Source organism: Sardina pilchardus, chromosome 6 (assembly GCF_963854185.1).
Source record: "Sardina pilchardus chromosome 6, fSarPil1.1, whole genome shotgun sequence".
Taxonomy (NCBI): Eukaryota; Metazoa; Chordata; class Actinopteri; order Clupeiformes; family Clupeidae; genus Sardina; species Sardina pilchardus.
In genome coordinates, this window is record NC_084999.1 from 19,431,257 (window position 1) to 19,448,228 (window position 16,972).

Below are 16,972 nucleotides of genomic sequence, written 5' to 3' on the forward strand. Positions count from 1 at the left end.
GAGAGAAGTTGAGGGAGAGAGTGAGAAAGGAAGAATGAGAGGGGTGAGGATGTAGGCCTATACTGTACATGTGGGTGCATTTATGTTAACAACGGCACCTACCCTATAGTATGGTCTCTGAATTTGTCTATGGGCCTTAATGTTTACATGCACACGTATGTGTTTTTGAATATTTTGTCTAGCAACCCTCCATACCTAAGAAGAGTGTACATGTCCTCTGTCTCTCTCTCTCTCTCTCTCTTTCTGTTCAGTTCAAGTGTGCTTTATTAGCATGACAAATATCTTTGCATTGCTAACATGTTTGCATTTCTGTCTATCTCTCTCTTTCCTGTCTATCTCTCTCTCTTTCTGTCTCTCTCTCTCTCTATGTCTACTGTATCTCTCTCTCTCTCTCTCTCTCTCTGTTCTGAACATCGCTTTGCATTATGTAAATGATCACATGGCCCCATGTTAGGTAGCTCTCCTTCACCTTTTGGAATGCAAAGTAGGATAGCCCGTATAGCAGAATATATTCAGTGGGTAGAATTTCTCTAAACCGAGATTAAGGGGACTTAAAAAAAGAAAAGAAAGATTTTCCTATCTGAGCCGGAGAGCACAAAGCAACAATGACATGAACTAGCATGAACTGACCAACACTCTGACCACAAACTCATATAACCCTGTCTGTGACCCAGAGTCAGAGATAGGACAAAGAGAAAGAGAGAGAGGAAGAGAAAGAGAGAGAGAGAGAGAGAGAAAGAGCTCACCCTAGTACTTAGAAGGTAAAGGTTAGTTGTTCTTACGTTGTTGATGTTACTACTTGTGTCCAGGCAAATCGCTGCGCATATTTAATGAATTTACTTTGACATTTAGCACATACAGCAAAGTATATTGAGGTTCACAAGTAGCTCAGTGAAAAGCTCACTGTGTTCCAAAGCAGAATTATTTCATTCGTTCAGTAATAGGACTGCCTGGATTATCTGCCGATAAAGGGATTCTATTCTGTCAATATGTGATTTATTATTGTAGACATAATGGATATTTACAAGTAAATACTAATTTACGCTATGAACTATTTATGCTCATTTAGATTTGGTATTGACAGGCTATGTTTATGTAAATGTGAATGTAAATCAGGTTTCTGGGTCAAGTATACTGGTCCTTGCGTACACAAGGAAACATGTAGTCATGTAGATGCCATGTCATGCCTTTTACATGATACCATGCATGAGAGAGAAAGAGTCCTTTACATTCTAGACCCATACATTTGCAAGGTCAATAGAGGAGCATTTATCAGTGCCTGTAAGTACTAGGTAGGCTTACCACTCCACTCACTTGGAAAGGCCCCAGGGCTTGTCTTTTCCTGACCCCTTTTGAAGGATATAAACAATGTTTCTGTTTCTCTTTTGCTTGTTGATTTTTTTTTTAACACTGTTCCATTGGTGTTATTTGATAATAGGCTATTTTATGTCAAGTACACACAACGATCAAGAAACCCATCCATCATTGCATTTAATGATCACATTATAGGCTACATCAGAGGAAGCAAAGATAAAAAATAAAAAAAATGGAAAAATGGCATGTTTGGCGTGAGGCCCTATGAGATCCTACGGTCAAGAGTCTTGTGCTGTATAGTCTGACCCCAAGACAGACTTTTAAATGGTAGATATGTGCATATATCAACGTGACTAGTGGATGCTCTAAAAGTGTCAGTGGCTGCTTGATAATTATGTTTGTGTATTATTATATAATGACATAGGCCTGTGGAAAGTGATTTAAAAAAAAAAACTAAAAAAACCATCCAGACCTTATTTAGTGACACAACCAGAAAGCCACACGACTGCAGTTGCTTTAAGTTTGTTTTTCACACTTGGATGACTCAAGGTGAAAACGCACTCTCTCAGAATTAGGAAGTCTCGACTTCCGTACGCTCGCAGGAGGCGTCTGACCCTGGCAGGAGTAGTTGCTGTTTGAGCATCTGGAAAAGGCCACTTCTACATCTTTGTTGCCTTGCTGATTGTTGTCGGCCTTGCTTGTTTATGCTGCACACCCCCACCTTCCTGTCTGATAAGCGGCCGATTGCCGGAGGTGTCGAGCTGGCCATGGACCAGTGGTCACCCCTGGAGATGGAAGCGTAGATGTGTGAAAGTGCAAAGTAGCTCCTAGTGTGATTTACCACTGCAAGCGAGCCACAGGCCTTCCAAAATGACCCTTGTGTGCATGTGTGTGGGTCACAAAAAGGGAATCGAGAAAGGGAATCGGTTAAATGGATGGAAAGATAGAGAGAATAAGCTTGAGAGAGAGAGAAAGAGAGAGAGAGAGAGTGAAAGGGAGAGAGTGATAGAGACAGGGAGAGAAAGAGAAAGGGAGACATGTTAGGGTGGAGGGCGTTTTTGACTTCCTGTTGTACAGTTAGCAGACCACTAAAAATAAAGTGGAACTGGGAAAGGCCCCAGCGGCACCTCAGCACCAGGAGCTGCCAAATGACACCGAAACACTCAGAGGACTCGGGGCCCTTTGGACTGTTTATGCAATGTCTCGTTTTGCACATGGCCCCACGCTAGCCTGGCGTTTCTGTATGCCTCAGCAGATACAGAGGGTTCCCCTGCAATATTGGTTTCCGCTGTTGCTTTTTTTGGTGACTTTTGGTTCCGTCGAATTTCAGGCCTAAGTATAGGATTGGAACAGCAAGGAAACGGCTGAAGAAAGTTCTAGCAACAGACGTTCGTTTCACCCAACTCTGCCCCTTTTGAATTAGGAAATCAATTTATTTTCTGTGATTTATTTATCTGTGATGTTGACATACTTCTTTTGCTCTAGAAATAATGAGGCTTGACTCACTGTGTTCTCTACTTTTTCCTCTAAACAGTTTCCGACAACTGCGAGTCAAACAGAGGAAGTTGCGGGATTATGCCAGCGAGATGGTTGACCTGGAGAAGGTGAGTGCCACCACTCTTCCTCTGTGGATCTCTCAGTTCAAGCACAATCACAGTCAGTCACTGTGTTCCAATTTGCATACTTCTGTACTTACCTAATACCTAATATGAGTGCACCTACTATGTACTCATATTGAGTGCACTTATGCACTCATATTAGGTATTGTAAGTACAGAAGTATGTGTATGAGGAACACAGGGAGTCTCTCTCTCCCTCTCTCTGGCTTTAGGGAGAAACCCCAGTCCATTTGGAACGCGTCAGCTTCATTTATTACATAATCACACCATTATCCAATCCACTTCAGTTATTCTTGTTGTTGTTGTTGTTGTTTACTGTGAGGTGCTGAGACACATAAAACGTCTGTAAATACACACATAAAATGTTTGTCATTAGGCCAAACATGAGGTGCGTGTCAGGGTTCAGAGAGTTCAATCATCAACACTAACAAGCGTGTGTAATCCCGCAGACAAGGTAATAAAATCAAATAAATAAATAAAAGTAACTCAGACTTAATGGAAAGAAATGGCAGCAATAGATGGCCAAAACAAACAGACAGGCATAATTGACAAACATTAAGCTGGACTGATTGATTAGTTCAGCGTCGACAAATAGTAGAAAAAAATAAATTGATTTATCAGTCAAACAAACCAAGATATTAAGTGCTGTTTGTCCCTCATGCCCCAACAGATGCAGATGATCATGTATGACCTGAGCGCCAACTGGAACAACTCCTACCACGAACTGGAGCTGCGCATCCTGTCCATGGAGCAGAAACTGGACGAGCTCAACCACAGCCTTCAGCAGACCTCCCAGCTGCTGACCCAAGTCATGGGCAGACAGAGCCTAGAGCGCAGACACTCCCGCTTGTCTGCTCCCCACAGGTGAGGCCTTGCTGAGCTAATGAACTGAACTAACTAACCAGACTAGCTAGTGCATGGTCATGGGTGAGCCTATGCCATTTGGTCATTGGAACTACCGTTTTTTCGATGGTGACCTACACAGACACAAGAGACACCGAAGTGAAAGAGGTTCATCATGACGTCGAGGCAACGGTGTAGCCACTGCACTGCACGGCACTGTAGCCATCAATGCAGAAGCGCAAACCAAGCTTTAAGGGGCAAACGTGGTGCTAACATAGCGAAGGCATTCCAGCTGCTACAGCATAGCAGTTAATCCACATGAAGACCCACATGGAAAGTGCCATGGAAATGGTCACCATGCCACTTTTACTGGCTAACCCCCAAGCCTAAAATGATAGGTTTGAGTCCTGAGGTCAAGCCAAACATTACACTAAAATCAGTGTTGATTTTAACTGCTGCTGCAGTCTTTGCAGTGCAGCCCCACTGTTTTTGTCATGTCACCAACCTTGGTCTCAAAAGTCCGAATCTGAAAAATCAAGTAAAGCACCGATTCGTGTACTAACATTTGTACGTGTGTATTAACAAATCTGTTAACATTTTCTCAGTGACATTTTTTGATCCAGTTCCTCTAAACATTCTGAAAAGCCATTAGAGGTTAACCATACTCACTTGGGCAGCAGCCGTCACGGAAGCATAGCGACTCCGACATGTTTTTGTTTGTTTATTTGTTTGTTTATTTGTTTTGCTCTGTGTACTTAACTCATGTTCCCTTCTTGTAATTTTCTGTGCTCCCCAGGTGACTCCTGTACCCACATCCCACTGTAACAGCTGCTTGTGTGTGTGCCTAAGTCCCTCACGTCTTCCCCAATAAGCCACTCCATTTGGCGTCATGGACTTTTTTTGCCCTTCAACTGTTCTGGACCTTAATTGCTCGAGACTGTTTTGAAAAATTCCTTACATGTTTGTTATAACAAAGTATCTTATACAGAGAGAATATTGAGTGTATTTATGTCTGTTATTTATGCATTGCTGAGAAATGTCACATTCGCAAACAGTGCCAGGCCCTTGTGTGTCTAGGCAGCACCATTGACAAAACGAACCATTAACCTAGGTCAAGGTCAAACCTGTGGCTTAAAGGGCTCATACTCAGTCGAGCGATGCGCAGTTGCCTGGGGACAGGGGCATTCCATGATGCGTTCCCATGTTTCCTGGGGCAATTCACAGCAGTAGTTTTCACACAGTATTACCAGTTACGTAGAAGTCCCATCCAGAATGAACCCACTTTCGTCACTCCAATGGTCAGCACGACGGATAGAACAAATAAGATACCCATCCCGAGTTCTGTCAGTTGCCAGATACACTTAGGCGACTAAGTAATTGCCAAGTACAGTATAGTCAGAGACGCATCTCATTTGTAAAATATGCCTCTGCATAATTGATGTTTCAGAGTGCAGGTTGGCGCCATTTTTGCTACTGCCAAATCACAGATCGATCAGATGTAGTAGTAGTAACACTTGCATCAGGGTTTAGACACCTGATGCTCACTAGTGCACTTTGCTTTGTTTCAACAGTTGTTAAATAGCAAGGCAGCAACATATAGTTTGTATTTGTCTTCAGAAGTGACTGACAGACACCAGCCTCCTTGCTAGTTAGGTAAGGATCCCACTGGTCAGTGAATGCCTGTCTGTAGGCTACACAACATGATACTAAACTAATGGAACTAACTAAGGATGCTAGTGTAACGGAAAAGTACACTAACGCCTAGAATGAGTGCAGATAGAGACACAAGAGATTCCCTTTACCGGAGTCACCATCTAGTGGTCAACATTGTGCATTACAATGAAAGTGTACCCATGAGAATGTCTTGTAAATTAGAGGGAAGTTAACACTGACATAATCTGAATTTAACTGATCTCTGGCATAAATGGAAAGTAGAGGAATGTCCATGCCAGATTACTCACCAAGAAGTGCTTATGCACATGTATCCGGTCTGTATCTCATAATTCTGAGCAAATGTTTAACATACCTTTGGTTGAAACGTGTGATCACATTTGCTAATCAAAAGATCTCAGAGACTGCACTGCAGTCACTTGATCTCTTATTGGATTCTTTAATAGTCCTATTTTCAACTGGAACATGAACTGGATCTATGCAAGTATGTTGTCAGCTGTTGATAAATGACAATGTGTGGCAATGTAATACTCAAACATTATTATGCATGTAGTTTTGAAAGAACAGCAGAAAAGTATGGCTGGTTCTTGAAAACATAAGTATCTAAAAAGACGTTTACAGCATTGTTTTTGCACATGGTATAGGCTACACAATGTAAATATGTCCAAATATTAAAAATACCTTGATAAAAGGTTGGTTGTAGGACTTTTTGTTTGATGTAACTGATTCACATTTATGCCATATTATCCCTTGCAATCTTTTAACAGATCTCACTTCATATGTAGAGCGACAAGAAGCATTTTTGGACATTTTGGTTCTTCAAATACACTTCACAATAGGCTGTTTTTCTGTATAGAAATAAAGGCTCATTTTAAATTCAAGTGTGCTGTGAATTGAAAACCCCTACTCAAACACAGAATTACTTAGGCTTACAATTAACACTTATCTTTCAAAAGAACTTTATGTGTTGGACAACATAGAAACAAAAACATGAACAGTTCAAGAAACAAAGTAAAAAACCCCCCACAGTTCTCACAGTCTTAAAGAAACAGTAAGTCAAGTAGCTGCCAGTGCATTTTGCAAATCTTGATTCTGACGCGACAGTGCTTTTTTATTTCTAGTCCTCTTTTTGTGCCTGGAATTGTTCAGTTTGTGCCACAGGAGGGCTGACGGCCGGTCAAACCTCCGTCCACAGCTGCAGACAAATGGCTTCCTGCACTGGATGCTGATCCTATAGTGGCACCTGGCCTTGTGGCGCACCAGCTGCTGGCCGCCCTCGAAGGAATCCCCGCACCCCGCGCAGATGAAGCGCGTGGCCTCGGCGTGGAGCATCTGGTGGCGGAGCAGGTGCAGGCGCGCCTGGAAGCGTCGGCCGCAGTCGCAGCGGTGGGGCCGCGGCGCCCCCCGGTGGCGGTAGCGGTGCAGCACGACCAGCGAGGGCTGCCGGGAGATGGCGCCGCACTGGCGGCACGAGAAGACCTCCTTGTAGTGCCACCGGGTCTTCATGCGCCGCGCCAGGGCCAGCTCCCGGCTCTGGTTCAGGAACATGAACAAGATCCGAAGTGGACCCGCGTCGGACATGACGACCATAGGGGGACTCTTGGCCGGCGCTGCTGTGGACTGGGCAGGGATAGCCGGAAGCCTGGGATTCTGGGTAGTGGAGGCAACATTAGGGACTTTCATGGGTACGGAGGCAGTGCCTGTTGCAGTGGTTGAGATCAGTGAGGAGGGGAGAGAGGAAGACACTTGGGGACAAAGGGCACTGGACACGTAAGCCTCGGAGGGCACAGCACGAGAGGTGGAGGCCAAGGTGCACACACTGTTGGAGATGGAGACCTGTGAGGAGGGGCCAGCGGTGGACACCTGGCTTGAGACAGGATGCCCTGAGGCCTGAGCTGCGCCGGAGAAAGAAAGGGACATTCCAGTCGGGGCAGGAACTCTCATCGACAGAAGCGGCAGTCCCGCCGAGACGACACCTGCGGCACCACTGGAGGCTGTGACGGGAATTAAATGTCCGACGGTGGGTCCTGCAGCACCCACGGCCTGATTAGGCATAGGGAAGAAAAAGGCGTTGGTGCCTGTGGTGGGTATGCGAAACAGTGTGGGAAGAGAGGGCTGCGGCCCTCCCTCTGTGGCAGTGGACACGCCAGGAGGGCCTCGGACAGCCGAGGAGGCAGCCGTACCTGCTGGAGCACCAGGGGGCACCTGACTGCGGACAACCACGGCTGTGGGTGCCCTTGGCTGGCCCTGGTTGGGAGCGACTATGAATCTAGGCACACTACTGGGTGTTTGACTGCGAAAAACCACTGCAGAGGGCATCGGAAGTTGGTCCCGATTACAGACAATTGTAGCAGGTTTTCCAGACAGTGCTTGACTATGAGTAATCGTAGGGACGGGAAAGGTGCCAGGGGCCTGACTGTGAACAAGCACCGGCGCAGGGGCCCCCGACAGGGTCTGGCCACAAATTATCGACGATGCAGAGGTGTCAGGTGGGGTCTGACCACCAACAATCACCTGGGTCTTTGGGGAGTTCTGGGTATAGACATGCACTAAACCGGCTGGGCTGTTGGCCAGGGGGACGTAGGAAGGCGAGGCAAGTCCAGGTGGCTGAAGGAGCATGTGAGACTGCACTGTCTGATTGGGCGCCTGGACGCTGGCTGAAGTATCCCTGATGGTCACCACTGTGGCCAGTGTCGGGACAGATGCTGCAGGGCTACTACCAGTGGCCATCCGTGGCGTAGGAGTGGTTGCCTTAGTGTTTTGCGGGCCGACTGCCTTCACGGCCACGCTGCCGGGTAATACAGTGCTACTGGTCGAGGGCGAAACAGAAGGCTGAGAAGTACTACCAGACTGTGCTTGCGTGTAAATGATCCCAGGGGGCAGCAGAGAGATAATCTGGTAAAGCTGGGGAAGCTGAGAGAAGACAGGGGCTGACTCCACAGGGGCTGACTCCACAGGTTGCTTAACAGCGCGGTCCCGCCTCGTACGCCTGTCTTCAAACTCCATGGGGCAGACATGCGACTTACAAGCGTCCGAGCCCGAGAATGTTTTCTTGCAGGCCACACAAATAAAATCCATGAATCGACCATAAACTCTCCAGCATTTAATGCAATTGTCTGGACCTTTGCTACAGCACTTGACCATGTGGGTCTTCAGATCACGGTAAGGGCCTTGCCAACAGTGAGGACATTTCTGAGAGACTTGGGAAGTGGGGGTGGATGTTGGTTTCACCACGGTGCCCGTAATCGGTGTGCTTGGTGTCTTTTTCCGTCCGCTAGAAGACAAGTGCTTGCCACCCTTGGTGTTTGAGTTACTGGAGTCTGAGGAGACCGAATCCGAATCAGAGCTGGAAATGACATACTCCTTGGGATCATAGATCGAATCGCCGGCAGGCAACGAGTCAGTATCACCATCACCATCACCATCACTCTCACTACTACTTTCACTCTCACTTTCACTATAATCCTTATCATCATTAGAATATTTAACATCGTCAGTAGTTTCATCTCCTGAGCCAACCTCCTCCTCAGCAAACTCCTCAACCTCGTCCCACTGAATGGGTGCACCCTCCTCCAGGAAGCCTTTGTTTCCCGCTTCTGTTCTCACCGCCATGTTTGAGTGCGACTGGGCTTCGCTATCACACGTCAGGCTGGTTTCCACCGTGCACTGTGCATTCGAGGGCGGCGCGTCGGTCAGCGCATAGTGCTTGTGCGAGGCATCATGGTCAGTTCTCTTTCTCGTGGTGTTATAGGTATGGTCTGTGTGGCCAATGCTTATGGCGCTGTGGTATGAATGGTCACTCACCATAGGCTCCTGGGGAAGCTCTTCTGAGAATCCACTTTGTTGTCCTTTTGGCAGAGGCTCCTCCTCCTCCTCCTCCGCCACTACCACCTCATCCTCCTTCACCTCGGCCACCACTGCCATCAGCACCACCCTGGTCTGGCCCGAGTGGCACGTCTCCATGTGCTGGTTCAGCAGCCACCTGTTGCGGAGATTGGCCCTGCAGAATGCGGCAGGGCACACGAGGGCCACGTCTCGGTGGGCGTTTTCCAGGTGCATGGCCAGAGAAGCCCCGCGGCGGAACGCCACCTTGCAGAGGTGGCATTGCCCGCTGGTCCGGTGCTGGTCGAAGTGCACCATCAGGTCGTGCAGCGTCTTGAAGCGCTCGGCGCACTCCCAGCACGCGTGGTGCCGCTTGCTGGGCATGAGCTGCGGCGCCGAGCTCTGGGCAGACAAGCCGGCGCATAACGCCTCAAAGCCACGGTCAGCATCACTCGACTTCTCCAACGTGCAGCGCTGGTCTGTATATGACACTGAGGGATTGCCTTGGAGCTGAAAAAAAGAGGAGAGGATTGAGTCAAAGACTGAGTCCAGTGTGTAATGAATATGCAGATTGGACCATGACTGAAAATGTATCTGAACTGTTTTCTCCCTCTTCAATCAAGTTACACAGTTGGCTGGTCTTGGTTGATGGTTGGTTGGATATTATCAGAATTTTGATAATATCATAATGTGATTTTGAATAGGCCAAATCAACAAAAAATACTAGTTTAGGGCAGCAAGATACTCTGCATAAACAAACCCCTCAAATTCAAGTTTAAAGTCAGAACGTGCCTCAATTGTTGGCTACCCATTCACAAGTTCATCTTAAAAAGTTAATCTTAAAAAAATCTCAGACCCTCCCCCCACAGACACAAACACTCCCTCATCATCAGCAAGATCAGCTGGATATTCACCTTACACCTTAATAGTAGCCTATAACTCACCACTGAGCAAGGAGTGTCCAGTCCACCTTTATCATCCAGTTCCATCTCTGCGCCCACAGGTTCCTGAACAAACTCTTCCACGCATACGCAGTCGACGGCGGTTTGCATCTTGACAACAACCGGCCAGTCTAATGAAGTTTGATACCTGTGCAGATAGCATCAGATGACATTTACTGTTGTATTTTATTTTACCAGTGTAACGTGAGAAAACAACTGGCCACCGCCGTAAGTAACGCTGAAACGCGCAATTACGGAAAGCTTGTTACAAGCAGACTAACATTTTGTAGCTCTGTCTAGTCTTGTTACGTTAGGCTAACTCAAAGACAAAAAGGTAAGGCGATTCTGTCAAATGCTGACCTCATTCAAACACCACTGAATGTGCCTACAACTCAAAACTGTTTAAGAAAAAAAAGTTTAAGGAAAACACATGGTACTAGCGTGTTAGCCTACAAATGTGTGTTGCCAAATAGCCACCGATTTGGCAGATGGCACTTGTTATTACATTGACACAAGTAGCTAAAGAAGCTAAGTGTGATGAATTGTTATAGTTGCACATTTCAACTGTATCCAAACGAAGGACTGCTGATGTCTTTGGCTGCCATTCTACCACAGGCTAATCATTGGACTTTACACTGCAATCACCATTATTCGTAGTCGCTAAATGTAGTGTGATAAACAAGTAAACATGTTAGCCATTTTCACTCGTCTATCATGCAGAACAGTAGGCTACTCAACACGATGACGATATGGAGAACGTGTGCTGATACGTCAATTTCATTATTGAAGTAAGCAGCGCGAATTGATTAATGAATTACCAGAAAATGTCAAAGATCGGATGGCGTGCTTACTGCATGGTTTCTCCTGATCATAATTCTGTCTGTGTGTACCAAAGTTTAGCAGAATATGTGTATTAGTTTCCATTTCCTTGTCCTCCTCCTCTTCCTGAAGTAACAGGAAGAGGCGGGGCTTAATCAAAGCATTCATTTCCCAGCGTGCACTAGGACCACCTTTCCCCATCTCACAACTCTCTGGTCTACTACAATACCCAGCATCCTTTCTGGGAACTAGAGTGTTCTTTTTTTTGTCAGACATTTTTTTTATTATTATTCAAAATAACAATCCATATTTGTTGTCATTACTTAATAAATAGCCTAAGATCAACAACATTGATAAATTACAACCTAAGGCTATTTATTTTTTATATTTTTAATAAGAGTATGGGATAGGCTAAATGTGAATAAACTTGAATAAACTTCCTTACAGTAGGCCTAGGCTTAATTCATGTTGCACCCTTTATTTAAAAGTGGAAACATACTTAAATTATCTGAGGACCAAAATGGTTCCACCTGACCTGACTTGGTTCATGAATGAATGAAGACACACATTTCACGTTGAAATATTTAATGATCATCTTGTCAAGGAGTCAAAATTCAGGAATGTGGCTTTAATTACACCTATTTAAAAAAAAACTTATACATTAAGCCATCTGTAGGCCTATTTTGGTTAATGTCATTGAGAACATAATCTAATTTCCCTCACAGCATCACCTTTTGGCCCTCGTCACCCTAAGGTATCATATCCCTATAGGGCACAGCAGTCTCTTTTTAGGCCTCATCCACATTTGGCAACATAACCTCCAAGTGCATTTGTCTAAACTTTGTATAACATACTGTATGTTCAATTTAACAGTGTGAAAGAGGAGGCCAGCTTTCCTTCTTTCCTTTTTTAGGTTCAAAGACATAGCAAAGAAGCTTCTACTGAATCCAAATACCCATAAAGTCTTGGTATCTCTGAGAACATGCCTACTTGCATGAGTGATGCAACGGCATTTACAGTATTTCCTCATACCTCACACACACACACACACACACACACACACACAGTTGGGCTGTTACTTTCGTTTCTTCATTTTAATATGACTTTCATTTTCAGGGAATAGCTAGTGTCCCCATTCTAGGGTGGTTTAATGATGTTTAATCATTGACGTATGTACAAAGAAACACTATTTGATACTGATGACTAACCTTGGGTTTAATATGTACCACAGAATATTAATGATGTTTAATCATTGACGTATGTACAAAGAAACACTATTTGATACTGATGACTAACCTTGGGTTTAATATGTACCACAGAATATGGCTTTTATAAGGGATTTATATTTACTAGTTGACAACCCATGAGTTTCATTTTTAGTGTATCCAAAATCAAATCATCTTGCAGCTGTTTTCTGTATAATTGTCCTGGAGATAGACATTAATCACATCATTTCTCATCCATATACACCATCACACAACAGTAGCCTTAACCCATATCACATACTGTAATAGAGACTCAAACGTGAAAAGACTTCAACACTTAACCCTTAACACTTGAAAGACCTACACACACTATTTTCATCCTTATATGCTAATTTCTTAATAAACAAGATCTTTCCATCTTTACCAAAACCAATAACAGGGTTATGAATTATTCCTTAACCACTACACTACCACCGCCACATGTTTTAGTGCTTATGCTGCTCTGAAAAAGACAAAGAAAGTGTTTTTCATTGCAATGTTAAAATACCTGTTGGACAAGATGTTTTTCATGATAAAGAATTCCAGTCTCGTTACATAAAAACCTTAGCGTTGGAATGATCTGCCCACACATCAGCTTCAACTGGCTTGCTGTCAGGATGGTCATTGGTGTCACTTTTGTGATGATGAGCCTCCTTTTCTCTCAAGGTAGGAAAAAGACGCATACAAGAATGACATTACAAAAGCATCTGTGGTCTGTTGAAATATGATTAAATTAAACACTAATTTGTAGTTTATTTAGTGCATTTATAAGGAAGAATATTTCCATCCACTGAAAAGAAAACTTTCTGTATTAGCACCTTTATTACTGTATCTAGTTAATTCAGAAAACCAGAAAACGTCACAAGCTCTTTATTGAGTAAAATCCTAATTTGACTTTCACTTCTGTGTATTCTGTTTGGATTCGGTATTTTACATGTAGGAAAAATAATGTTACTGAATCTCTGATAATTGTTTAATCCAACACGTGCTGAACACGTGTTGTCACTGCTGTTTAGTGTGGCTTTGACTGACACCAAGAAGCCTAGTTCCTTGGTGTTGCCATCTGGGTGCAGGTTTGGTACCCTAAACATGAGTCCAACATGAGCTGGGTGCAGTCACTGCTCTCATGATCGGTATCATCTGGGGGGACAAATGTTCTTGTTTTCACTTTTTTCAGCTCTTGAAGTCACTAACCCTAATTTCTGTTTTTGAAATCTGGTCTGTATCTGTTTTAGGCTCATGGTAGGGATATTATCAATATTCTATAATATGGTGCTTGCATTGGAAAGGGGCTCTCATTTAAGCCCAGTACTGAATCTGTCTGACAAACACAGAGGTCACATGACTTTTTAAAACCACAGAAATAACAGACATTTTCTCACAACTTCCACCTAAACTGTACCTATGCTTTCTTTTATCCCTCTGGCATGAAAGAACAGCAGGGACACAAAATTCAACAACTGCAATACTCAAGGCACTCTGATGATTCAGAAAATGTACAACATACCCATACAATTTATTTATGAGAGCCTTATATTACCCTTGTGCAGCCAACTCAAGTCTTCAAAATAGAATGGAGCCAGTAGAATGGACAAATAGGATGGAGCCCTATTGGTTGTAAAAGTCAATAAAGAAACAGGTTGTAAAGTGACTATAGATGGATTACTAAGAAAAACAAACAGGCCACAGCCTGCAGAAAAATGTAGCACTACAGGAGAAACACCCTGAAAACTGCCACAGTGGTTGATGGGATTAACTTAGTCCAATGAGTGAAAGTGATTAAATTGCTTTCAGAGATGTTGCCACAACAATCCTGGGTATGGAGGGAAGGCAGTTCGAGTAGAAGAATAGATGTTGTGTTTGACACATACAAGCAGAACTCAATCAAGAATAGTGAAAGATCTCTACGGGGTGAGGAGATCACATGATATCACAAGCACACAGATGTGATGGTGAGGCAGTGAAGGAGCTTCCTGGCCAAAGTCATTAACAAAACTATAGTCTCATTAGCTTTATTGTGAATGAATGGAGGAAGCCAAAATACAGAGAAAAGCTATAGGAGAAGAAGAAGTAGATGGACGACTACTTCTCCATGCTGCCCATGCTGTAAGAGAGATACCAATCCATAGTTATCTATTCAGAACACAGATGTCTTTATCATGTCTTCAGCATTGTGTGACAAGATTGAGGGCCAGATGTACTATCGCTTTTGCGCCCACAGGCCTTTATGTTTTGCAACGTGAAAAAGGTGGCAAGGTTCAAACAGGCCGCACTGACGTGAAGGCACAGACTTCCTGTCGTGGGAGCTGAGAATGTCAAGTTGCACCTTTCTGTCATGCATACAGTATATGCATTAATAGTGTCAGGGGACAGCCTAATTATGTATTCTCCTATGTATACTGCCCATGAAAGCACACGTCTATTTTGTGCCTAAGTATTTCCACCTTCTAAAAGCAGGTGTTAAATGCAGTTTGCTGTTAAACGCATCTAGAACCTTTTGTAGGAGGACAAGACAACAGAATCGCTAATTAGACCACCAGTTTTGAGCTATATCGACTTTCGTTGCCTTTCCGATTTCTTACCTCCACTTTCATGCCATCCACTTAAACTTTCCAACTTGCTAGATCTGACCACTCCCCCAAAGCCTACGTGCACAAGTAGGCCTAGTTTGAAATATTTGTTTCACTAATCTTTGTTTCAATTAATTTGGAAGCCACTTTTGACAAAAAAAAGCATCTATCAAATATCTAGTGACACTATTAGTGGGACAATTTAGCTTTTAGCAAATTATCACTTTGTGATAAAAGCATCAGATTTGGTATAAAACCTCACAAAGGGGGTCTGAGGGGAGTCATAACAGCCATTTAAAAACGGCCAATATGGGTTTTGTTCTGTAAAAAGGGATTGAAAGCAGGAACCAACAAGTATTTGACCATACATACATCATTCTTCACAGATACTCGTGAAAAATATCCTTAAATGTTTAAATCATTAAAAATAATAAAGTTAGTTAGTTTACTTCTTCCTTCTGCAATAAATAAGTACATTGAATATTTGCAAAAAGGGGAATTCCCATTGTGTTCCCTCACGTTCAACTTCATTTGAATCTCTAGGAAAAGGACTGGAGTGCATCACGTGCGTTAATGCGGCTGGACCTTGCAGTGGACCATCACTGCAGTGTCCCTCAGTTCTTGACTCCTGTACCAGCATCACAGCTGCTACTGTCATAGGTGAGAAAATGTACCCTTTATGTAGACAAACACTGACATTTGTGTAATCATCTACAATATCTAACAAATCTTACCAAATCCAGAACTTCTGAAGATTTTCTTGTTTTTGTCGTTTCTATTGGTCCATTAACCACCATTTGTTTCTGATCCATTTTTTCTTGTTGCATGTTTGCAGGGGGTTCAGATCTAGCTGAAGCTAATTTCAAAAGCTGCTTCCGCAATGATCAGTGTTTCAATGGATCGTTGAACTTAGGAAGTACTGCGAGGATAACTTTGAGCACCTCGTGCTGTAACACAGACAGCTGCAACACCGGAACTCCGGCAGGTAAATTGTTTGTGCAAACCTGAACACCCCATTCTGTGACAGTCACACACATTTAATCCTATTGACAACCTGTATGCAGCTAACAGTATGGTTTATCTTGAAGCGGTAGCAAACAACAGTGCCAACGGGAGGCAGTGTTTCAGCTGTGGCTTGATAGGCTGCTCATCGACACTTCAGTGTGTCGGTAATGAAGATCGATGTATCACAGCATCAGGTGTGTGTGTCTTACTGAGAGTGCAGTGTAAATGTGTATTTTTAACAAAACTATAAAAATATACTGATTTATATGTAATAAAATATATAACAAAAATCTGAGCACTGCAAGAGTGGAAAATGTATATGTTGTGATGTAATGTGTTGATACATACTGTAATTTCTAACTTTCTCTCTCATTTGTCTTCTCCTATTACCGCTAGTGGTTGTAGCAGGACTGAGCACCACTCTAAAGGGCTGTGCCACCAGCAATGTCTGCTCTGGAGATTTTACATCTCAGCTGGAGTCGACAGCAGTGGACCTGTCCTGCTGTGAGGGGAACCTGTGTAATAGCACCTGGAGTGCTGGCCACAGCGTCCTGCTCCTGTTCTGGACCCTGCTCTCTGTTCTGCTCTTACTGAGCTGACTGCAACTCGGGTGACTCCTCTGCAGTGTCTGTTTTTTTTTGTTTGTTTGTTTGTTTGTTTTTTAAAGCTTACTCGCTTACTCGCTTACTCACTTACTCATAATGTCTAAAAAAAACCACACCTCTCTATACAGTATGTAAGCCAGGAGCAAATAAACAAAGTGTTTTCATTTGTGAGCAAAATAATAAATATTTCAGATTTTAATCAGTCTGGATATTTATATCATTCCTTGCCTGATAAAACGCTCTGTCATTCAAATGTTTAAATTTACAAAAAGTTATGTAAGGGATAATCAACGACGCGCCGTGCGTTTATAGGAAAATAATGCACGTTCGAAGTGGTAATAAGGACCCGACGCCGCAGGCGGAGGGGACTTTACACTTCGATAAGAAGTGCATTATTTTCCTATAAAACGCACGGCGCGGAGTTGATTATCTCGCTTATACCACTGCTACTATCATTTTTTGTTTATATTGCCGCTGTCTTAGATACAACGTTGCTGTTTTTACCGTTACATTCACATTG

The 16,972-nt window shown here is 43.7% G+C and overlaps 3 protein-coding genes across 5 annotated transcripts in view; 2 read left to right on the forward strand and 1 right to left on the reverse strand.

Moving 5' to 3' along the window:
• The window catches only part of kcnn4 (potassium intermediate/small conductance calcium-activated channel, subfamily N, member 4), a 27,315-nt gene extending 21,009 nt beyond the window's left edge, over window positions 1-6,306 (forward strand). Inside the window, exons 7-9 of the mRNA XM_062538904.1 lie at window positions 2,849-2,918; window positions 3,603-3,796; window positions 4,572-6,306. Of these exons, the coding sequence (XP_062394888.1) occupies window positions 2,849-2,918; window positions 3,603-3,796; window positions 4,572-4,575 (268 nt within the window). The 3' untranslated portion in view covers window positions 4,576-6,306. The remainder of the gene's footprint in view (window positions 1-2,848; window positions 2,919-3,602; window positions 3,797-4,571) is intronic.
• An 82-nt stretch (window positions 6,307-6,388) lies between these two features.
• Window positions 6,389-11,137, reverse strand: si:dkey-79d12.4 (uncharacterized). 2 transcript variants are annotated; one of them, XM_062538903.1, is made up of 3 exons: window positions 11,028-11,137; window positions 10,213-10,357; window positions 6,389-9,778 (listed from the first exon to the last, which is right to left on the reverse strand). In XM_062538903.1, the coding sequence occupies exons 2-3, from the start codon at window positions 10,318-10,320 to the stop codon at window positions 6,503-6,505; spliced, it is 3,384 nt and encodes a 1,127-aa protein (XP_062394887.1). In that variant the 5' UTR covers window positions 10,321-10,357; window positions 11,028-11,137; the 3' UTR covers window positions 6,389-6,502. The 2 variants fall into 2 exon arrangements, with proteins under 2 accessions (XP_062394887.1, XP_062394886.1); XM_062538902.1 differs by having other exon boundaries at window positions 11,061-11,136.
• Window positions 10,272-16,672, forward strand: LOC134082878 (phospholipase A2 inhibitor and Ly6/PLAUR domain-containing protein-like). Of its 2 annotated transcripts, none has more exons than XR_009939666.1 (5): window positions 10,272-10,437; window positions 15,386-15,502; window positions 15,678-15,827; window positions 15,931-16,041; window positions 16,244-16,672. XR_009939666.1 is itself a non-coding variant. In XM_062538905.1 (5 exons), the coding sequence occupies exons 1-5, from the start codon at window positions 12,848-12,850 to the stop codon at window positions 16,444-16,446; spliced, it is 672 nt and encodes a 223-aa protein (XP_062394889.1). In that variant the 5' UTR covers window positions 12,806-12,847; the 3' UTR covers window positions 16,447-16,672. The 2 variants fall into 2 exon arrangements, 1 of the variants encoding a protein (XP_062394889.1); XM_062538905.1 differs by lacking the exon at window positions 10,272-10,437 and adding an exon at window positions 12,806-12,938.
• Window positions 16,673-16,972: the final 300 nt, after the last annotated feature.